The 24,370-nt window shown below is 38.8% G+C and overlaps 1 protein-coding gene and 1 long non-coding RNA gene across 2 annotated transcripts in view; both read right to left on the bottom strand.

Annotated features, from left to right (window-relative positions):
- LOC149098842 (uncharacterized) overlaps positions 1-24,370 on the bottom strand; it is a 176,026-nt gene that overhangs the window by 24,723 nt on the left and 126,933 nt on the right. The gene's annotated exons all lie outside the window — the stretch shown is intronic.
- Positions 4,300-24,370, bottom strand: part of LOC149098852 (kinesin-II 95 kDa subunit-like) — a 29,600-nt gene continuing 9,529 nt past the window's right edge. The window contains exons 9-26 of the mRNA XM_089277025.1: positions 24,112-24,181; positions 22,951-23,043; positions 22,630-22,701; positions 22,020-22,080; positions 21,783-21,826; positions 20,601-20,644; positions 19,648-19,743; positions 17,224-17,309; positions 15,135-15,271; positions 14,434-14,526; positions 14,161-14,265; positions 12,862-12,981; positions 12,378-12,496; positions 11,674-11,790; positions 10,876-10,981; positions 9,705-9,844; positions 9,424-9,498; positions 4,300-9,233 (exon numbers count right to left, since the gene is read on the bottom strand). Coding sequence (XP_089133151.1) covers positions 9,119-9,233; positions 9,424-9,498; positions 9,705-9,844; positions 10,876-10,981; positions 11,674-11,790; positions 12,378-12,496; positions 12,862-12,981; positions 14,161-14,265; positions 14,434-14,526; positions 15,135-15,271; positions 17,224-17,309; positions 19,648-19,743; positions 20,601-20,644; positions 21,783-21,826; positions 22,020-22,080; positions 22,630-22,701; positions 22,951-23,043; positions 24,112-24,181 — 1,693 coding nt within the window. The 3' untranslated portion in view covers positions 4,300-9,118. The remainder of the gene's footprint in view (positions 9,234-9,423; positions 9,499-9,704; positions 9,845-10,875; positions 10,982-11,673; positions 11,791-12,377; positions 12,497-12,861; positions 12,982-14,160; positions 14,266-14,433; positions 14,527-15,134; positions 15,272-17,223; positions 17,310-19,647; positions 19,744-20,600; positions 20,645-21,782; positions 21,827-22,019; positions 22,081-22,629; positions 22,702-22,950; positions 23,044-24,111; positions 24,182-24,370) is intronic.

Raw genomic sequence — 24,370 nt, 5'->3', positions numbered from 1 at the left:
TTGTGTGCCCCAATTATTAGCTGAGTTCGTAGCTAGTTAGAATTCGAAGACAAGGTGGAGACAGTACATGCGACAATTTCCGAAGCCTTGTTTCGTTTGCTATATTTCAAACGAGTTTACATTGAAGAGACGTTTCATCCTCGATGCAAAAACTTTCAGTATGTGTTAATTCAAACAAGATGGAAATGATTTTCTTTGACCGTTATTGTTGCCTCAGCAACCCTATTTTGTAAAACAGGCAAGGTTTGAGCGTAACTCTTTATGCCTTAATTACAGAGAAACTCATCAAGCCTCGATTCACTCGGCTATTTCCATCTTGCTGGAAAGGAAATGCACATTGTAGAATGCAAAAACTTTCAGTAAGTGTTTCTCTTATCAAAACAGAAAATTTAATTCTACAGTTGTTTGTTTTTGACCATTAACGTTGCCTAAGAAACCCTATGTTGTAACGCAGGCAAAGTTTCCAGCTTAATTGTAAGCGTCTAGATTACAGATCTTATACCAGTTTTTTTTTTTTTCATCTTGCTGGGAAAAAAAAAATATGCTTTTCACATTGTAGCATGCCAAACTTTTGCTCGTGGTCGCTGTTTACTTATTCATCTGAGACAGCTGTAACAGCAACAGACAGCTGTTCGTCTTTAGCACGGAACGGGATGCCCTGGCAATCATGTTTTACCATGAGGAGAAATTCACTTTAATTTCACGGTCTAATTTTTCGCTCTAAGTACATGTATATTTTTACGAACTCTCTGCTTTTTTGTTTGTTTGTTTGTTTGTTTGTTTTTTTTGCGAGTAATGCTGAAAATTTGGCCATACTCCTGTCGTGGCTAACACGAATGGCTTCCTAAGATAGCATCATTTGCGAGTCCACTTATAGTAGCTAACTGCTATATGTGTCGTTCTACAAAATACTGAGAAGCTCGTTAATGAAGTGGCTCTAAAGTCTAACGACTAAGTAGTATGTTGGTATAACAAAATGGCTTAACTTCTTAACATTTCGTTGTTCAATTCATCGAAAATGCATGGTCCTATTTTGGGATGCTATACGTTACCAAAACGTTCGGTCGCGTCTCATTTGAAACCGGGAACGAATTAAAGCAAAGTTATATCATCAGAGTTTTGAGCAAGTTACAATCGCACAGCCCTCCTTAAAAGTAGCAGGTTATTCTTGTCAAGTAAATGTCGTAAGACATTTTAGATAACAAAAGTAGCATAGATAAGTCAGATTCGCGGATAATCCATTTTATTCCACATAAGAGTTTAAAATAATGTTGTATGTATCTGCTTAAATTTATCACCTTAATAAAAGGGTGGGCAATGCCTTTCCCTACTCGTTTAAGGTCATTTGACCTCATAGTTGTTTTTACTTATATTAGATACACCATGCCAATGCCCTACAAGCACTCTGGATAGCTAATGCCGTCAGATTGACATTATAGTAAGCTTCTTTTGTTGAGACCCTCTTCATCGAGAAAGGTAACAACATGAAAGTAAAATCTTCTCCTTTCAAATAGACTTGACAACAGAGCTTGCAATTCACCGTCATTAATTTAGACTTCTTTTGTTATGTAATGAAGTTGTAAACAACACATTGTTTTTGTGTGCAATTTATGTCCACCGAGTTATGCTTCACACCATGATTATTTACAAAAACCAGTAGAGGATGAAATTTGCAACCTTTTAAAAAGTAAGTAGCGTTAAGAGTCCACAAGCATGTTGTGTAATTGTCATTAGTTTCATTAGAAAAAATAGCCACGAATATTCAAGAGCGGTTTTCATTTGAGTGTCGAAAGGTATTCGCATGCATTTTTGCTTTCTGTTTGTATTGCTACATAAAGCGATTGGCTAAAAGATTTCCCGCCAATTTCTCATCCAAACAGAAGTAAAACTAAAACCAACTATTATTCGACGCAATTTTTTTCTTCCTTTTCATTGGCCGAGAGTCCATTACGTGACCTACAAATAATTGCTCATGCGTAGTATCGTCTAAATGTGTTTTGCTGCAACTGATATCCTGCTTATGAGTGATTAAAACCATACTCTCGGGTGAAAAATGTCTGATCGCTTCTCTAGCTGAGCTATCAGAGAAAACAAACCTTGTGATCGAATGATAAATCAATTATTGAACCAAGTTGTCGCAAATTAAAAAATCGTTTTGTCAGTGTCTCGCAGATCAATTATTTGCCTCACCCTTCGTCTTCAGCAAATAATTGATCTGCTCACCACCGGCAAATTACTATATTTTGCTCAACCTCGTGCAATAATTGTTAACTCTCTCGCTTTCATGCCAGCTGCATGTTTTTGCTTCAAGTTTTGATTGCTTTTCTGGATTGTCTGATCGCCTAGATCACGCTTGGATAGGCGCTGTAAAAATACCATTTATTATTATTATTATCATTATCATTATCATTATCATTATCATTATCATTATCATTATCATTATCATTATCATTATCATTATCATTATCATTATCATTATCATTATCATTATCATTATCATTATCATTATCATTATCATTATCATTATCATTATCATTATCATTATCATTATCATTATCATTATCATTATCATTATCATTATCATTATCATTATCATTATCATTATCATTATCATTATCATTATCATTATCATTATCATTATCATTATCATTATCATTATCATTATCATTATCATTATCATTATCATTATCATTATCATTATCATTATCATTATCATTATCATTATCATTATCATTATCATTATCATTATCATTATCATTATCATTATCATTATCATTATCATTATCATTATCATTATCATTATCATTATCATTATCATTATCATTATCATTATCATTATCATTATCATTATCATTATCATTATCATTATCATTATCATTATCATTATCATTATCACTATCATGATTATTATTATCATGATGATGATGACGATGATGATGATTATCCAGAGTGATTACCTACTCTGTTGAGAAACCGCTCTATTAAATTAACTTGATCTGTTTTCTCTCGGTTCTTGATGTCACCATGTCACCAACGCTTTTTTTCTTTTTGAGTTCTTCTTTCTGATGTTGTTTTCTGTCTGTCTTTGGTTTTTTTTTTTTTTTTGTTTCTTTTTTTTTATAATTGCCTTTTTAGTGAAAACATTATAATCGGATGGCTCCGGTGATCTTGATAGTGGAAAATTATGATATCTTTTGTAAAATATTTTTACCTACAAAGATAAATACAGAAACAACGCTAAAAAATAGAAAAATTATCATAAAGCAGAACATTTTCTACTTATTGTAGGTTGGGTGGCCGTTAGGAGATGTTACAATGAAAGTAAAAGAAGACAGCCGTTAATCGTCAGGGTTTGTTATTATTTGCTAGTCTAACCAAAATGTCAGTCATTGAGTTTTGTTCCTCCGTAGACTGTTTTAAATCAAGATAAAAACTTTTCTTTTTAATAGGGCGTTTTCATCATCGGGTTTTATGTACAATACTGTAAGAGGCAATGAGACCTCGATGTGATAAATAATGCGTTTTAATGAAATAATAAGCTAGGGAATCTTACAGCGACAGTTTTCCTTGCATGTCATGCACATTTTGCGAAAAAACTTCCGTTGTGAAGAGAAAGTTTGTCCCTGCAACATGTTGCGTGAAATTCAGCAGTTTTGAATTTGAGGGTCACGAAGAAGGGACAAAATGAAAATTGCCCCCGCTACAAAAAATGCGCCCAAAAAACTTTATTATTATCAATACAACAATAAATAAAATAAACCAATTGTCGGTTTTCATGTGACCTCATCATTTTCCAAAATAAACCAAAAAACGCCAGTTTTTCTGACGTTTCAGCTAGTTTCATCAGATTTTAAGATTTCTTAATAACTTGTCATTTTTACAACGTCTAAGCTCAATAGTAGACTATTGTCGATTGTGCTAGCATAATGTTTGGCATGATTTAGCAAACCGAGCATAATTTTTAGCTTTTATCTAAATTTACCACTGCCGTAGCTTAATCTGGCTTTTCTGGCCTTCGCGACATGACGTCATTTCGTTTTGAATATACTTCTTTTTAGATGCTCTGTTTCTAAAACTTCTGTTACTGCTGTCTCCGGGCCGCCTGGGGTCGGTGTGATGTTTCTTGGCTTTGAACTTCAGGCATACGGCTCACCAGTGAGGTTACTGCGCTCTAAGATCTAGTTCAGATAGTTCAGCAGCTCTTACAGAGTAGCTTCAATCTCTTGGGAGTGTTTATTAAAACCGTCTTTAAGAGCGAATTAACCCTAATTTTCTCCACTACTCATCCGGACACACATCGTGATTAAATTGGGCGCGTTGGACAGCCAAGCCACCGTGCCATTTATTCAATGTCAATAAATGTTAAAAGATTGGAAAATTAAGTGCACCAAAGCCGGACACGAAAACCCCGAAAAACCAATGGGTGGAAAAAATAAGGGAACCCGGCCAGGGCGGTGGTGCCACCTCTGGGGTTTAGGGTATTCTAATTAAACGTAGTATACATAAATATAGTAATTTACAGTGATTTAAAACTAAATAGTGTCACCTTCTCTAGGCTATCTAATCTATGTAAATTTATTTCTTTGTGCCTTAACAGACCGAAACCCCAGGGGAAGGGCTCCACCAACTCCATCCCCACACCTTGTAATGTTTAGATGAGGCTCTGCAAGCACAGAAAAAGTCCCCCATTGCTTAAAAGTATGTCTTTTGAAGCGAAAATATAAATAAGCAATTGGTAAGGACTTAAAACTGACCAGACCTTGAACTACTGGGACTGTCACTTGACCATGCATACAAAGTATCAAATACTTCTGTTTGCCAAATTTCAGTCTTTTTTTGAAGAAAACGCGACCCTTTGACTGCACTGCGTGAACTACCCTTCCCTTCCCCCATCACGTGGCATTCCGTCTAATTTTGTGTGTTTAAAAATAAACAAACAAACAAACAAAAAAACAAACAAGATAGTCAATTTTAAATTTGGTATTGAAATAAGAAAAAGGTGAAGTTCTCAGACCGACCAACACGGAGATACGAACTCTTGAACCCCTAAACAACGGGGAGCGAGCGTTCTGCCCACTGAGCTCGGGAGAGACTTTTCAAAAAGAGTTTTTGCAACAAATTTGGTGAAAATATAACTTCCTTTACGGACCTGGGGCCCGTTTCTGGATTAGGAAGGTCCCGAAACGTTTTCGCACCCGAAAAGCCGTAGCAAAATCTGAAACCTTATGATTACAGAGCTGTTTTATTCACATATTCTTAATATAAACAGAGGTTCCATTCTGTACAAGAGGTTTCAGGCGTATACACCTCTCTGTCTTTAAATACCGATTAACTGAAAATGGCTTTTCGGGCCCGAGATGTTTCCGGAGCTTTCGAGAAACGGGCCCCTGGCCACTGGAGTTAATCCAAAAAATGGCAGATTTTTGGTGAGTTCGCGATAGAAGACCGGTGATTATTAAAAGGTTTAGGTCCATTTTTTTTTTTTTTTTCGCTACAGTATCTCTGATACACATATTTCACAGTAACAATTTTCTCAGTATATTTCATATAAATAGTTAGAACATTTTATTACAGGTATTTGCAATACAATATTTTAAGTAATGATCCAGCTTAAAGAATTAAATTTACTTAAATTCAATGACAAATGCAGGGCTTTCACAGTTTGGTTCACTGACTGTTCAGTGTAGAAAAGCCGACGATTTTCGGCAATCCTCCAATTTTTTTTGTCCAATCAGGAAATAGTCTGAGCTCGTCCCGAGCAGTAAGAATATTCCCTCGTAAAACTGTCGCCACAAGCGCTACAGTGACGAAATTTGAGGGTTAGACTACTTCATGGAGACGGGAAAACACGTAATGAATTGCTTCCCACTTGACTAACAGTGAAACATTTTACATAACTTTTATATAAATTTAACGGAGCTATGAGACAGAAGAAGTAAGGAAATGACAGTCACCATTTCATGAACTGTGTCTACGGCTCGTTTACACCAGAGGAAAGAAAAAAAAAAAAAATTTTGGGAAGGACACTAAAAGAAGTTACTTGTGGACTTAAGTCCGAGGTGTTTGCACTACATTTAGTGGACAACAAATCCAGAAAATAATCAGCCTGACTAAGATCGAGTCCGTACTGCCTTTATAAGCAGTTCTTTCTGTGGTGTAATCTCGCCATTGTCCAACCCCCCCTCCCCGGGGGGACTCCCATATAAAAAGGACGGGGGGTGCTCGTCGGAAATTTTGAAAAGAGCCGCTAAGAGATACCAAGATCCTGTTTTGTGGCGTGGCTTGGAATTGTTTCCAGCCCTGAGAGACACTAATTCTAAAACAAAACATCTGTAATATTTACTGGGCTCAATACCCTAAAAGGTACCACAAACGCTCCCGCTGAGGACCTTCTCAGACTGAACACCCTAACAGCTACCAAATCTGCTTTTTTAACCCGTGAAAGGTACGACGAACACATGAAGTCATATCTCTACACTAAAATCAGTTACATTATGGTGACCGGTCCGTACGCTTTAAGCCCCGGCCAAACGATCGCAACATTTGAACGCAACATATTGCAACATTCTTGGCCCAGTATTTGCAAGCCCCGGCCAAACGATCTCAACATTTCAACGCAACATATCGCAACATTCTTGGCCCAGTATTTGCAAGCCCCGGCCAAACGATTGCAACATTGTGCGCAACATATTGGGTGCGTTTGGCCACTCTGTTGCGATGTGTTGCGACATGTTGGTTGTTGCAAATCGAACTAGTGCGCATGCCCTGGCGCAACATTGCTTCACGAACCTAACACGTGATCTTACTGCATGACTCATTGTTTGTTTTAAATATATATTTTAAAACACTTACATACGTACATGTATTTCATATTTTATTAATTACAGTGGAACCCCGTTAATACGGACACCAAGGGGACATGCCAAAATGTCCGTATTAACGGGGTGTCCGTATTAACTGGGGTCCTCGGAAAAAAGTCAGGGACACGTGTTTATCGATATAAACACTAAGGCCGAGACTTGTACGGCAACAAAACGTTTTAATTGTACTGTAAATTACAAATCATTAACTGTGTCACTCTCGGTGAAATTTTGCCTTTGCAACCAGAGCCGGAAAATGGTGAGGACAAAAACGCAGTCGCCGTGCTAAAGGAAAGTCGAGTTATCGGCCACATTCCATATCACCTCGCAAACACCAAAGACCGCACTGGTATAGTCACCCATTTTATTTCAAAGCCTGCTAATCGAGGATCAGTTGAAGTATGTGGAAACGCAGTTAATCGGGGTGAGGCCTTGGTATGGAAATACCGTGTGTTTATATTTTTGATGGTCCTAGGAAGCACGTGGATTTACTTGAACAATTAATAGACGTTGGAAACAACCCAGCAATACGAACGGAGGCCGATGCTGATAGTGGCAAGCATAAGACGTCAAAGAGGAACAAGGCTACAAGCAAGGAGTGTAGCAAAAGACCAAGAAAGTGAAACTTTTGTGTAAGCGTATCAGGCAGAGAACTTTATATAAGGACTGCAGACTGGGTAATGCACCGGAAGAAAGAACTGGTCAAATGCGTCATGCTATTTTGCCACTGTTTCATTTAGTAATAAAATTGTATTAACCCGCCGAAATCTGTCATAATTTGACCAGGGTACAAAATCTCTAATTAGCACATAATCATGACAATGACAATAGACAATGCACAGATACAAACAGTGTCCGTAAAGCGGGGTTGACGATGTATAAGAGTTTGTCGCTCGGGACACAGAAAAGTGTCCGTTATCCGTATTAACGGGTGTCCGTAATAAGCGGGTTAATTTTAGAAAAAATATTTGAGCTTTTCGTCGGGGAAAACGAAACTGTCCGTAATATCGGGGTGTCCGTATTAAGCGGGTGTCCGTAGAGCGGGGTTCCACTGTATTAGATAAGTAATCGTAGTTAGGTGTCCCCAATTAGTATACATTGTATGCTAGCGACTTCTACACGTTAATAAAGTTCTTATCTTTATCTTATCTTATCTTATCTGGCCAAACGAGTACAACATCATGCAACATCCACAAATGTTGCACGTGAAATTTGACCATTTTCAAACTTGAGCCAACAACACTCAACATGTCGCAACATGTTGCGTGCGTTTGGCCACTCTGTGGCGATGTGTTGGGACATGTTGGGTGTTGTTGGCTCAAGTTTGAAAATGGTTTGTTTGGCCGGGGCTTGCAAATGCTGGGCCAACAATGTTTGGATATGTTGTGTTGAAATGTTGCGATCGTTTGGCTGGGGCTTTATGCTCTAATCGGAGCAACGAGAAATAAGTCAGGGAAGGTGGGGAAATGACTGAAGCCCCGACCAAACGATCGCAACATTGTTGGCCCAACATTTGCAAGTTCCGGTCAAACGATCGCAACATATCAACGCAACATATCGCAACATTGTTAGCCCAACATTTGCAAGCTCCGGCCAAACGATCGCAACATTTCAGCACAACATATCGCAACAATGTTGGGTGCAACATGTTGCGTACGTTTCGCCACCCTGTTGCGACGTGTTGCGACATGTTGGGTATTGAAAATCGAACTAGCGCGCATGCCCGGGTGCAACATTGTTGCACAAACCTGGCCAAACGGCTACAACTTCATGCAGCATCCACAAATGTTGCATGAAAAATTTGACCAGTTTCAAATTTTAGCCAACAACACCCAACATGTCCCAACACGTCGCAACACGTCGCAACAGGGTGGCCAAATGCACGCAACATGTTGCGCCCAACAATGTTACGATGTGTTGCGTTGAAATGTTGCGATCGTTTGGCCGGGCTTGAAGGTTAAAACAAATTACTCGCAAACATCGACGAGAATTGAAATGCATTTTAAGCTCACAACTGATGTTACATGGGATCAATAATTTACGTTTGGTCCAAATGATTAATCCGTTCAGGCAACTTGAAATTAAATATAGCTCTTTGTTTTCTTTTCAGTGTAGTATTTCTTGGTATCTTGCGAATTCAACTTGCATTCTTTTTGGAAACAACCATACAAGCGCATTGCCGTGCTACCCCCCATCCCTCCCCCTTCCCCCCTTAATACGGTACAGCGACTAGAGCAATAATTTAATGTCCAGTGTTGTTACTGTGGTAACACTCTCTTCTGTTGAGCTAACAAGCCTCTTGCAGTTGGATATTGCGCAGACTCCGGTGAACCCTGCTGCTGACCTGATGACTGTTGGCCTCGACTCCTCCGTCTGAGGAAATAAGTTTAGAGAATTACGACACGCGATTCGTGCATGCTTCGATGGTGTAGAGCAAACTAGTAAATTTCACGCAGCGAAAAGCGCTGTGTTTTATATGGTTTATTAAACTCATTGTGAAGCATTCCGTGCAAACCACGTGGAAATCAACCAATCAGAGACCGCGTTACACGGATCGGCTTACCCTGTTTTCGGTCGCTCACTGCGATCAGGCTTGTCCCTTCTTTTTGATTTCACTTTAGTTTTACTGACAAGAACACTAAAAAAGAAAGAAATATACGACAAAGGTCAATACATCAATACTAATGCACACAAAAAACACTAATACAGATCGATGGTTACTAGCTATATATTATTTTTATTAACCTACAGTTGAGATAAACCATAGCTCAAATCAAAATGTTTTGGTGTCTGTAAGCATTGACATCCCTTGATAGTAAAACAACCAAGTGTTCCGTAGCTTACTCGGCATCAAGGGTGAGGTCCTCTTCATCTTGAAGAGCAGCATCAAGAGCCGCTTGAACCTTGGGTGCCACAGCAGGACCTTCATAATCCCTGGTAGTCCTGTTAGGCATGTCTAGTTCGATCATGATGATATTCTCAGCCTTGGAAGGAACAAGCAACAGGCATCGTTACCAAAACAACCACGACAACAACAAAAAACAACAGCAACAGTTTATTTCTACTTCATCTAAAATATAGTATTTTTTATCATATAGTATATTTCACGAAAAGAAAAAGGTAACAGGGTACCTGACTAACTATAAGAAACCAAACTAGTTAGGTGCCCATGTATTGCTAATATTGCTAATAATAAATATGTAACATCAGTCACTGCTAATATCGTTTGAACGTGACTAAAAGAACAACAACAAACACAAACAACAACAGGAGGAAAGGTCTAAGGGATTCTTCAGACCCGCAGGTTAATCTTAGATTTCCAACAACAGGGTTTGAACCTGCTTCATAAGCTCTAGCCACATTGACATATTCCATGTTGTTATACCTCCCCACTCTAATACGTTTTCCGATTGGATGAGAGCGTGTCATGTGCCGTGGTCAAAACTCACTAACTCCCTAGGGAAACAACAACTTGAACTTTCGACTCGCACGTGATCAGGTCGTGCTCCTTGAAACTGCGGCAACTTTGTGTGCCAGCTGGCCTCAAGGAAACGATTTTTCATTTTTTTTTTTTTGAGTTGGGAAGTATCACAAAACACTAAATGACTGGCTACCCGGGAAACAGTTAGTTTTGTTTCCCCAAGACCCTCCATGTTTCGCCTCTTTCGCCTCGGTCTCGGTTGGAGATTTTCCCGTAGAGACCTCAATCTCGGTTAATAAGTAGTTATTAATCAATTATGTTAAATATTGCCATCTTGTGATATTGAAGACTGAAGACATTGAGCTGATGACTCACGTAACGTTTCTACAACTTTTCTTCACAGCGAAGACGTGTAAGAGTAGAGAACAATCTTTTACATTTCAAAGCGGTGTCCGATATGTTTTTGAGTTACTGAGTAACATTTCCAGGATATAACCTCGCAATCAAGTCACGTTAAAGGGAATTAAGTTACACCATGAGGGTAATTTTTAACAAGACGAAATGCTGGATTGTTTGGCTGATAGGTGTAGGTACCTTGTATCTCATGTGTCCGCCCATAGCCGCCGCCATTTTGGCATACTCGGTGATGGGTCGCCTGTTCCCAACAGCTGATACTGGTCTTTTGGCCATAGCTTGCTGGCTGCTCAATACAACGTGCAACATTAGAACTAGTCAACATAACAAGCCACAACAAAAAGCAATCAGTAGAACGTGAATCAAAAGGATAATATTGAATCGGGTAAACTTTATGTGATTGGTTAAAAAGGGGAAAGTCACAGCGGCATTAGACTGCGAGCAGTCCCTATTTTGCTCGAAAATCCGTGGCGAAGAACGCAACGAAGAACGCAACGCAGTCACGCTCGCACGTTCACTTGATTTGCTTTCTTCCCCACGGATTTTGGAGCAAAAGAGAGACTGCTCGCAGTGTACAGGGGTATTGGCCAAAGCTGTTAACAAGAAACGACAAGGAGTGCCGCTATTCACTCTTAAAGGACCCTAGTCAGCCACACCTTTGTTTTTGTTAACAAGCGAAAGTTTGGCTATTATATTTTATTCGGAGCATGTCGAAACAAAGAAGCATAACCACTAAAGATAATTAAATGTACTTTTAGGAACACAACTTACAGGAAAGCAATAAGATTTCGCTTCACCATGCAATATCAATAATTTCGATGGCATCGAAAATGGTGGAGACTGACTAAGGTTCTTTAAATGAAAATACATAGCAATCAAAACAAAACCTTTCCCATTATCACTCTACAACGTACTTTAATGAAAAAAAAAAAAAAAAGGAATAGGACTTTGTGTACGAGTCAACAAAATGTCCATCACCTGCCATTCTGAGAAGAAGGTTTTAACTTCCACTCTTCGTTCTCTTCATCGTAACTCGCTCTGTTTGTTAATTTGACTTTCTCGTCTGGAGGAATGAAGTTCTCTATTATTAACGTTCTACAAAAGAAAAAAAAAGGAAATAATCACGGTCAATTACAGTTCACTTTGCCAAAAAGACCGACAAATAGCTTGTGAACCAAGGATTCCATAAAAAATATCTTGGGAAGAATTGACACGCTACTTTAACAAATATGGTTACCACAGACATCAGTTTTCAAAATTCCCTGATTTTCACCTGAATATAAATATCAAATTGTTCTTCATTGGGGAAAAACTTCAGTGACATCACAGTAATCCAAAATGTTTCTTCCAGCCCTTAATGGAATTGAATCAGCCATGCTAAACTATTTCAGATTTTACTGACTTTCCGTCAAAATGTAACTTTTTTCCTAACTCAAGATAAAACCCCTGACTTTTCCCCGACCTTGAAGATTTTTTTTCTCCTGAACAAATTAATCTGTATCTTAAAACTTCTTGTATGAACGGAATCTCTTCATATTAAGAATATGTGAGTAAAACAGCTCTGTAATCATAAGGTTTAAGATTTTGCTATGGCTTTCCGGGTGCGAAATCTTTTCGGGACCTTCAAGAAACGGGCCCCTGGACTAACTAGACGTGTTATAAAACCGAAGTTTGTAACTCACTTTAGTTTCAGTTCCCTTGTCAGATCCTCCAGTGCTTGCTCTAACTCTTGCCTTTCTTGAACATGCGCTTCTTGCTGGTCAGAGATCTCCGACCGAATGGTTTGTAACTTTACAAACAACTGCAAGACAGATTTCAGACTAACCAGTTGGCTTTCTACGCTACTTTACTAAATTTTCCTTTCCTACGTATTGTATGCTCTTGAGATGCTCCCCTGTGCTCTTGCGCTGTCGAAGTGACTGCTACACAGATATTTTTCTCAATGTGGTTTGCGATTTTCTGCTTGTTTTATTATTTTCCTCTAATCCGCTGAGTACAAAATGTAATTCAAAGTCTTGCATCACCAGTCGATTCTTCGATGATAGTCACTGCATTCCCTGACCGTCCCTATGGCTAATATCAAATGTATTGTGTGATATCTGAATCTTTAAAGCGATGGCCAGTCGAGAAGGAGAGACTGTATTTTATTAACTTTTTTTTTTTTACCTTTTTCAGCTTCTTAGTTTTGCTATCCACTTCCTGTTGAAGCGATGTGAAAGTTTCTTTTATTTCCAGGGTGTTTTCGTCCTTCTCCTCAAGCTTTTGTTGCATTTCTCTTTCACGGCGCTAAAAATGAAACACAATTTAGAGACATTTTGACAAATGTGAAAAGAATCTTAAGACAATAGTTTGGTATCGCGGTAAACGAACGAGCAACACCGATTCAACATTGAAACAATAAGAATCGTGGAAATATTAACCCTTTAACACCCAAATTCACAAAAAATGCCGTTAACCCTTTGACTGCTAAGCACGCATATACACGTCCTGAGTGGTCGTGCTCTTTGTACCACCTGTGACGTCATCAATTTTAATGTCCCCAGATATTCTTGATAAGCAGATAGTAGAGCTAGGATAGATCTATCCGCACAACAGTCGGTTTTGGATATCGATGCCATTCTGTCGTAGCAAATTGAAAAACGTTAACAGTTTTGGTGCAAAATGGTGGTAAAATGACCCATAATACCTTGAATTGATCAAGGTCCCATTCCCAGGCTTTGCCTATGATTAACACCCAACTTTTTACGGCAGCCAGAAAGAATATGAAACGCAAAAGGTAACAAGAGTAAAAGGGCCGAGAAAAAAGGAAAGAAAATTGGTAAGAAAAAAATTCGGAACGGGCAAACGCAAAACCAAAACAAAAAAACAAAAAAAAAGTCCACAATTTTGGCTTATGCGCATGCACCAAATTACAATACTGTACACTGTAAATTTGTATCTAATCTTCGGGAAATCTACATTTTTGGTTTAAAAAAAAAGCTTTTTCAGCAAAACTAAGGCCCATTTAGCGTCAAGGCAGCCACAATAACTGATTTCACGGTCAAAAACGGCATTTTTCGTGAAAATTTGGGCGTTGAAGGGTTAAATAAAAGCACAACCTAACCCTCTGTATTTTTGGCAAAAATGTATAAGATCGTTTATCGGCCCAAAGTTTGCTCGTTATAGAGACTTAAATAGGTAAATTTAACAGAATTATAAAGAAAAAGGAAAGTTTTGGAAAAAAATGTACTTTTCTCTAAGGAAAACAGGGCTGGGTATTATTGGAGCGAAATAACTTAAAGCTCGAATCTGAGCCCCTTTTCGCTGGGATTGAAGGGGATTTCAATTGATTCTTCTATTCAAAAGAAGGTTCTAATTTTAATAAAGCCATGCGTGATAATTATATAATTATGTAGTGGTATTTTGGTGTTATCCTGAAAGAGGAAAGCGAAATTAGCGAGCTCAATAGCTAGTACATGTCATTACTTGTTGTTCAGCGATCTGTTTCCTTCGTTCCTCTAGCGCCCGTTCTTGTTCAGACGTTTTGTCGATAATGCTCTTCCCTCCAACCAGTAATTTGCTTTCCATCATCTTTTAAGAAAAAAAGACACAGAAACAAATCTTTAACAAGATGCCTTAACCCTCGTGTACAGGCCTTATCTTGTAAGCTTAGTATATAATTAATATGGCATTAACCAAAAGCTCAGAAGAAAACGATCCCATTCCACTTTTAGTTACCGTTGTTATAAATCAACGTACCTTGATTTTTGATTTTAAAGCAGATTGTGCTTCTTGTTGCTTTTTCAACAGCTGCGCCCTCTTCTGAATTTCACCCATGAGTTTCTCTTTTTCCTTAAAAAAAGAAAAGTAGAGAATGAGTAATAGTAAAAAGTGGTATCAACTGAAAAATTCTTGTGTTAAATAATCAATAGCCTCCATCTGGCGCGAAAATATGCTCGAATATTTGTCCGGGGACATTATCTGTTCCGAGAAGCAAACAGTTTTCCGAGAACGTAGCTCTAGGAAAACTGAGCATATTTTCGCATCAAATAGAGGCTATTGTGTTTATTATCCTGTTAATTATTTTTGCAAGACGCACAGTTTTAAAAAATGGGAAATATCACTCAGATATTCCTTAGTTTTAGCTGGGGATTATAGATAAAAATCGAGAGCGAAAATCGAATTGTTTTAGTATAAATCTACCAGTCGTTCAAAACTTTATCTCAATCCTCTTCACAGACACTTCGAAAACGCCAAGAGGCGGCCGTCATTTTGTTAACAAGGGCACACTGCTACGTTACTCACTATCTATCACAGAATAGATAGTGAGTAGCGTAGCCAGTCAGAGAACGGCATTCGTGATAGAACCGGCGCTAGTAGATTTATACTAAAACTCGATAGAAACACAGTGCATGTTCACAGGTGAACGAGAAATAAATCAGCGCGTGGTGGATGCACACCTCAGCCATCATTGTGTGGTTATCCTGCAGAGATTTCTTGTCTTCTTCAAGCTTGGCTTGTTCAAGCTTGATTTTATCTTCTGTGCTCTTCGATTCTCCTTCCTCGCCTTCTTCGTCTTCTTCTTGGACGATAGAGCCTTAAAAGGCAAACAAAACAAAACAAGACAAAAATATAGAACTAAACAATAAAACACCTTCAATACAACACCCTTTTCAGGTTTTCAGATTCTCAGATACTGTAGTTGGTGAAAACGGTACAAAACTTCCAGCAGCAGCAGTAATAATAACAATAACAGAAACAAACGAACAAACACACAAAGTACAAACGCGTTTTTGTGGCAGTCTTTTTTATGTGCGTTGAAAAAGCGCACGCTGTTATCGTTTCCCTGTACTGCACCGCGTGTACTGTAGTCAATGAATCTCGTATTTCTCATCACCTTTTGCATAACAATGTATGATCATTGACAGGAGAAATTAGATGCTGATCACATTTGGATTAAAAGACCAATGAGGGGATATTTTCAATCATTTCTCTACCGCACAAAATTACTTCCTCATGGAAAATATCAATATTCCCTGTATTTGACTGGGACTAGCTTGCAACTAAGGTTGTAACATAGCGCGGGCTAGTCCTACCTAATTTCTGTAGAGCAATCATGAATGAAATCTCTTTATAACATAGCGCACGGGCTAGTCCTACCTAATTTCTATGGAGCCATCACGAACGAAATCTCTTTATAACATAGCGCGCGGGCTAGTCCTACCTAATTCCTATTGAGCCATCATGAACGAAATCTCTTTATAACATAGCGCGGGCTAGTCCTACCTAATTCCTATTGAGCCATCATGAATGAAATCTCTTTATAACATAGCGCGCGGGCTAGTCCTACATAATTCCTATTGAGCCATCATGAATGAAATCTCTTTATAACATAGCGCGCGGGCTAGTCCTACCTAATTCCTATTGCTAATTCCTAATTCACCTTGCATTGTGAGAACTTCGTAGTCAATCACAAATAAAACATGTTTTAGCGCCCAATATGTTGTCGCCAAGTTATAAAAGAATTGGTTCATGCTTTTAGCTGTGCGTATATTGAGTTATGGATGCACTAGTTGGGAAGTTGGGAGCGCACTCAAGAAGCTAGAGTTGATCTCGGTTATCGCCTCGAGCAACTCTTACGCTTCTTTCGTGCTTTCCTAACTTCCCACGTGCATCCATAACTCGATATACGCACACTAAGCATGAACCAATTCTTTACTAATGCGGGGAGTCTTTTGAAATGTAAATGACATTTGTCTCTTTTTAATGATATTCCCCCGCATGAGCCTCCATTACAGGTGGCATCAACATAATAGTTTTCTAAGGACCGATTTACACGGTACGACTTTGACGCATGCGGCAAGCTTACGACAGGCCTACGACATGACTTAGGACCATTTACACGCGCACAACATTTTCACTTACAAAATTATATATGTAAAAATTTGCACCGGGATTCACGGAGCGAAAGTTCTAACAAATGGTAAACAAATATTTTCGCTGTCCTGCGCTTTGAAAAAACTCTCTAACGAGATGTTTTTCGCTTTAATCTCTTCAATACTTTTCGAGAAACGACTTCATGTGAATCAGTCAACAACAACTTCGTCCGCCATTTTGACGCCAGAAAAACGTCTCCTTCGTCCCCTACTCAGTAGCAATTTGTCACAAAATACGTCATTTTCTATCCATTTCGGCTACGATTCTCGCAGCGTTTTAAAACATGTTTTAAAATCCTACGACAATTGTTTTGACGTACACAACAGTCGTAAGCGAGTTGTAGGTTTGATTTACACGAAACAATTCATGTCGTGGCCTGTCGTAAACTTGCCGCATGCGACAAAGTCGTATCGTGTAAATCGGCCCTAAGGAGCAACGACACAAGAGGACACAAGAGGAGAAATAATTAAATCGAAACTGATAGACAAGGGCGTGAAGGACTGAGCAAGATGATTATGACCAATAACAAAAGAGAAACTTTTCAAAATTTTGTCGCCGTGACGTTACTCCTTAAGTTGTATATCTTTCTCAAGACACTCCTGCAATCCTCACCATTTTCCCTTTGTCTTCTTTTCTTCGCCTTCTTTGATCCTTCTCCTCCTCCACCGCCACCGCGCCTTTCCAGCTCTCTCTTTAACCTGTAAATAAAGTAATTGAGTCAGACCAGTTCAGTATCATGTAGCAGTCAACCAATTAAAACTTGAAGCTAAGTGTGCGGGAGGCGCACCCCGGTCAAACGACGCTTGGGATTACGTCATACTGTGGCTTCCAAGCATTTTGCAGGGATTTCTTAAGCCCCGCGCACACTGCACCGGAGAAATTTGAAAACGCAGCTTTATTTCTACGGTTAGGCCTGCCGTCCACACTAATCCGTCACGAAAACGAAGTTTTTATTCAAACCGGTGGAATTTGAAAACACCAGCTTTATGGAAGACACTTTGAAATGAGGCACCTTTTACACATAATAGGGCACTCAATGTTTGAGTACGAGAACAACTTTTCAATTCTAGTTTGCAGGCTTCACATCATAGCGTCACATACGCATCTCATCCCATGAGCTGCCTTTGTATTAGGAACTTGTTTTGGGTTTAGGAACATTGTTTCTGTTGCAGTTTTCGCCGCAATGAGCCCGCACTGCATGCAGTTTTCATATTGTTACCCATTAACCCCTGCGAGGAAAATTTTGCCAAGTGCTATCAAAAATGGCGCCGCCATGTTGTTGTTTCGGTGGTCAGTCGTAAACTGAGTCAAGTTTAAGCGTTCAGTACGGTATTAAGGTTACTTCAAACCTTCGCGGGGCTAGATTGGTCGATTTTTTTTTTGGTCAAGAAAATTAATGTCCGCGAAGCACAAGTTTGCATACTGTGAACGCTAGGGGTTCTGTTATTTCATTGGCTCGCGGCTTTTCAAGTTGACACATTCCTCTGTGAAGGCGTGATACGTTTATAAATCTTAAGAAGGCGAAAACTCGCACTCGTTTTTCGAGAGAATCCCTTCTCTTTAAAGGAATTAATAGGATATGCAGATTTGACGGTTTTCCATGAAATTTGGTCAGAACATTCACTGATAGATATGGAACAAAAGCGTGTCGGCGAATTCCTTTATTTTAAACACTTTCCTCGTGGCGGCCTTTAACGCAACAGGTTACGCGAATTTTTCGATAGTCGAACTATAAAAAGAAAATGCTGACACGTTTTTGGAGATTGAGGCTTTGTGATTAACACTACACAGTTATTTTGCATGAATGATCACATTTGACACCCGATTAATTCGCTGGAACATCAGTCGGTCATTTTGGAGTTGACGGCCTCTGCCCCTTTTGGAAAGCAAAATCCAAACCAAAACATAATTTTATCGAATTCTACATTTTATAACCTTTCTGTTGATATATAGTTTGTGGGGGTTTCCTTGAAAACAGCGCGCGTACGAATTTTTTTTCTGGAGGACTCCCGCGAAGGTTTGAAGTAACCTTAAGGACGTTCGTGCGAAAATTTTCCAACAATGATTTTTTTTCTGAGACTTTTACCACTGTAAGATGATGAATTGGTTATGTCAGAAATGTAAAAAAAAAAAAAATGGGGGGTCACCGACTTCGGAAGAACACCCTAAATCGGAAAAAATCGGGCTTTGTTAGCGAATAAGGCCACAGTGTCTGTAAGCCCAAAAATATTGCAATCAGATCTTTGAAGTGAAATATTCTCTGCCAAATATTGTTTAAGTGGACCTATTAAGTGAATTTAGTTAACTGGTGAGGTTCCTTAAGGAACAAATTTGCATTTAGCGACCACAGTTTCACGAGCCTTGCAGCCGTAAGATGGCAGGATTCGACGTCCCGTGGACAGAAATCTTGAAATTTTTTTAACTTCTCACGTTGAGTTTTTGTTCATTTTTGGTCAATGTGGGGATAAATGTAAATAAAATGTGTTTCTGGAAAGAAAAGTAGGGGTCACCAAACGTCCAAGATCGTTAAATCCAGGCAAAGCTATAGCAATGGTCATCTGCCCTATCATTGTTCATTTTATTACTGAGCGCGCGCTCTCATGCATGACGTGGCGTGTGAATTTGCGTGCGCAGTAAGGATGCGCAGAAACATTTAGCGCGAACGTCCTCAATTCGGCAGTATACATCAACAACGTTCTACCTACTGATTTATCAATTTAGCGATTGTCAATAAATCTGAGTTGGAACGACGTGTATGCTTGGAATTGATCCCGTCACAACCTTCTCTTCCTAAAACCAACATGAAGAGAGAGAACTCTGGAAACGTCACTGGTTTGAAATTTGAAAATCGTATTCGTAGTCAATCTTGTACTCGTAGTCCAATCTAAAGGTCCCTAATGTTCATTCTAATCTCTCGATCCGTAAATTGTCTCTTCAAGTAAAGCACTAACTCACTGACTCAGTGATGTCACTTGAAAATGCTATCAGATTTTAATCGAGATTTTAGGTGTGTATCACTGGGAACTTTTCTCTTACTTTGCAATCTCCTCTTGAAACTCTCTCAACAAGGCATCCTTAGGATCTTCGTTAATCTTGGGCTTGTTTTTGATGTTCTTGGCGCGGTTTGCATATCTGCATCAACAAAGAAAAACGGCTTGATTAATTAACTTCAATCAATATAAATGACAATCATGAAAACTGCAGAAAGTACACACTATTGCTCGCGAATAACGCGACACTACAGCGCATAATCGTATCTAAAACAAAATTCTTGATCGTAATTGGTTTTCTGCGTGCCTATTTCTAATGGTGATAGGACTGAGTGGAATCCAACTCGGTCTGTAATTATTCGAGTGATTAACAAAATCGGACGACCGTGAAGCGTGAGTCTGATTTGCTAATCCAGATTGAATTGGACGACGTGATGTTCTGTTACCAATATTAATCATAAAAATCTCAATTTCCTCGATTGTGATTGGTTTAAGAAAACTCCTGTTTTCCACTAATTCACTTGCCAAGTTGTTATCAGACAGTTTGTTACCGGACAGCTTGTTATTGGAGAGTTCAATAAGCCAATCACATTCAAAAATGTAGTTTAATTTCAGAGTGACATTAAACAATTTACGCCTCTTTTGTCAGTCTTTCAATGCAAATTTTCCCTTTCTTTCATAACTTGGCCATTCTTCTTCTCTCGGAAATTGTAATCTTTATGACTAATTAGTAATCAGACTTGTCTCGTCCAATTCGGTCTGTAATCATACTCGTGATAAACAAATCGTACTCCCGCTGCGCGATCGTCCGATTTTGTTATCACTCGTATGATTCCAGACCGAATTGGACTCCACTCAGTCCTATTCCATTGCGAATTGTACTCCACTCAGTCCAGTTACTCATGATTACTAAATGAGCTCGAGCTCGTTCGATTTTAGATTTAAAAGGTTTGAAAATTATACTCTAATTTTTGCATCCTTTTTATATGATACATGTACCTTAATGTCGTTATTGTCTCCTCAAAATTATAACTTGCCGGACCCTGCAAGAATATCACAAAAATAAACTTATCGGCTGTCACGGGAAACGCAGTTTAGTCGAATTCAGGAAACTAACATAGAAGATATCGCTCTTAAAGCTCAGCCTCAGTGCTGAGCTGAAATTTCAACTATTTATTGTCGGTTTTCATGTGACGCCATCATTTTCCAAACTAAGAAATTACCAATCCTTCTGTAGTTTTTGTTTCATCAGATGTAAGACCCTCTAACAACTTGACGTTTTGCCACGTTTAAGTCCGACAGGGTTCCTCAGTATGTAATATAGCACGTCTGAATTTCCAAGTTTATGCGTTGCGTGACATTAAAATGGCGGCCCCAGAAGACTCTTGATTAGGTCAAAAGATGAGTTATTGCTCAAGTTTTTAGTAACTAAACAGTTCTTGCTCTATAAGAAGTGCTAATTTCATTGTGTCAGAGCTCTAGAGTGACAGGGCTCCTCAGTACGTAATAGAACACGTCTGAATTTCCAAGGTTATGCGTTGCGTGACATTAAAATGGCGGCCCCAGAAGACTCTTGATTAGGTCAAAAGATGAGTTATTGCTCAAGTTTTTAGTAACTAAACAGTTCTTGCTCTATAAGAAGTGTTAATTTCAATGTGTCAGAGCTCTAGAGTGACAGGGCTCCTCAGTACGTAATAGAACACGTCTGAATTTCCAAGGTTATGCGTTGCGTGACATTAAAATGGCGGCCCCAGAAGACTCTTGATTAGGTCAAAAGATGAGTTATTGCTCAAGGTTTTAGTAACTAAACAGTTCTTGCTCTATAAGAAGTGCTAATTTCATTGTGTCAGAGCTCTAGAGTAACAACGTTTCATTTCATTGGCAAAACCCAAGGACCAATGTTTCTGTTACTTTACGGCCGCCATGTTTGTGTCTCCCCGAGGGGCACAAACATGACGACTTCATACAAAGCTCCATAAATTTGAGTGAAACACTTTTCTGAATAAACGCGCGAATGAAAAACTGCACAGACCTAAATCTTGGCGAGGTTGTTTTTAAATCAATCACCTATCATATCCCAGTTTCGTGATTTCATTTATTGAATGGTTAAGATTTTTATTTTTGATGGCGTGACACCGCAAGCCAGCCTTTGTGAGAAAAAGAACAGAACAGAGTACTTACTATGTTGGCCACCATAACCGTCCTTGCGTTACCTCCCAGAGAATCTGCTCACAACAGAGAAAGAAGAATATCGTCGGCAAAGAAAAAACAAAGAAAACAATACGAAACAAAAACAAAACAAATATACATTATTGCCGCCACTGATAATCGTTATATATTTAACAAACATCCCCGAATTTGGCAATTCTTGTTAATGACCTTTTTTATTGTTGAGAATGCATTCATCATTCAATTCACCTTGTAGCAATCTTGTTAGCTTGGAATCTCTGTAAGGAATATGAGTACTCTTGCCATCCACCTACACAAGAAAGCATTAAATTAACTGATCGCTTAAGATAGACCATTTACTTTAAGCGTACGGATAGACAATTTTAAAACAATATCCAACAGGCCTACGCAGACCAATCGTACAAACCCGAACATCCCTGACCATGCCCCAAAATATATACAAAATACTAATTCATAATTCTTTCCCTCTTGTGCATTTAAAAGTGGTGTTCAAGACAATAAGCATCGTTTATTTAAATTCTTTGCATAAAATTAACTTTTGACAGGATAAATAAAATTAACGGTTAACTGTCGCTTTCTAATAGAGAAAACGTTCATGTATTACACTGAAGTTCACTCCATATTGAAAGCAGCTCCATTTTGTTTTGCTTGTTTGTTGTTTGTTAGTTTGGTTTGTTTGTCTTGGTGCTGTTGCTGCTGTTTTTTTAGTATTGTTATTGTTTTAAGTTTCTTCGTTTGTTTGTTTGTTTGTTTCGTTGACTGTTTTCTTTGACATCTGGAACTGACTCATATCCTTTACTTCAATCTACAAACACAATTCACTCGGCGGTTTACTTACCAGCGCAGATATCACGTTACCGAGTGCAGAAAGTGATAGGTTGATTTTAGTAGCTTCCTTGAGTCTCTCTCCCTACCATGAAAAGACAAGAAAACGCCGGCTACAATAACAGCACAAAACGAACTTAACACACTAACAGTAGTTGGTAGTAGAAAGATTTCATGCCTATGCCGTTGTTTTCTTAGAGTCGGGGTACAGTGGGATACGACCATAACGGCACTTTTCTATTCGTTGACGAAACGTCGCCCCAGATGAAAATAAAAATGTTATAGTTTTGATGAATTAATTTATCACACCGTTGTAAGTAAGAGCAGAACTTACCGTAGCACCAGTCTTGGCCTGCCTTTCACTGCCAGCTAAGTCCACCATGTTCAGTTTACCAACCCGAATGTGACTCTTACCATCTGCACCAGGCTGCAACAGAATTGCGTAATATTCAACAGTTAACAGTCTCTGTTTTTCCTTTTATCACCTGTCCGGACATATAAAGCCATTTGCTCCCATTTTGTAATTATTGGTAGTGCGGTCGTCACTTATGATGGAAAACATTTCTTACAGTTTACTTGGATCTCGTCCGCACTACTCTGGAAAAATCTGAAAATGGCATTTTCACCCTGAAAACCCATCAAATGTTTGCCGTCCACACTAGAAAACAGATAAAATTTTTCTGTCCACACTACGACGGAGAAATTTGAAAACACAACAATATCACCGGCGGCAGAGACGTTCAATTCAGTGCAACTTTGAGCACACGCTAATATGGGTCTAGCTGGACCCACGTGGCCACCCACTTGTTGTTCCCGCCATTTCAGCCACAATTTTGGATTTGTGTTTGAGGAAGACTCGGGCAGAAAAATCACATGTATTGATTACCGTGACATCGTCGTTTCAAAAAGTTCCGTTTTCAATTAATTTTGTTTCAAACTTTTAGCTCTAAAAGTGGTCGCAGTCACTTACGAAAGGTGGTTGCTAACAAGAGGTTCCGAATATGGTGATTTGACCTGGAAACTTTTGGTATTTTGGAAGACTGGTTGCCGGGGAGAGGTGGTCGCAACCAGAGGTTCGACTGTAGTTGTAATGTTATATTTACGAAATAGAAAACATGTACCGTGTTTCTATCGAGTTTTAGTATAAATCTACTAGCGTTCTATCACGAATGCCGTTCTCTGATTGGCTACGCTACTCACTATCAATTCTGTGATAGATAGTCAGTAGCGTAGCAGTGTGCCCTTGCTAACAAAATAACGGCCGCTTCATGGCGTTTTCAAAGTGTCTGTCAAGAGGACTTAGATAAAGTTTTGAACGACTAATAGATTTATACTAAAACAATTAGATTACTCGCTCTCGATTTCTGTGCGTGATAGTTGACTCGAGTTCATTATCAAATAATTGTTTAATAGAAACACGATTTTTAATCAATCAGCGCGCGTGTTTTCTTAGCACTGTTTTCTAAAAGTTAATGTAGATGGAATTTTGAGTTACCTGACTGCATTCGATAGTGATGATGAAGATAGCATGGGACCTTGACGAGTGTTCGTTCATATTGGTTGCCCTTATGGGAAAAAAAAACCCGTTGTTGTATTCATACACAAACAACACAATCATAGGCAAGCAATACGTGCAAAAGCGTCGTAGTCATCTCCATTTCATACAATGTAGCACATTGCATGGATACATAAATCCTTTCACATGTATCAGCAATAATGCTACATATACTTTACCCAGTACATGACTTCATTCT

Source organism: Orbicella faveolata, unplaced genomic scaffold (assembly GCF_042242905.1).
Source record: "Orbicella faveolata isolate gen_17 unplaced genomic scaffold, um_ofav_v1 contig_46, whole genome shotgun sequence".
Lineage (NCBI taxonomy): Eukaryota > Metazoa > Cnidaria > Anthozoa > Scleractinia > Merulinidae > Orbicella > Orbicella faveolata.
This window is presented reverse-complemented; position numbering and strand designations above follow the sequence as displayed.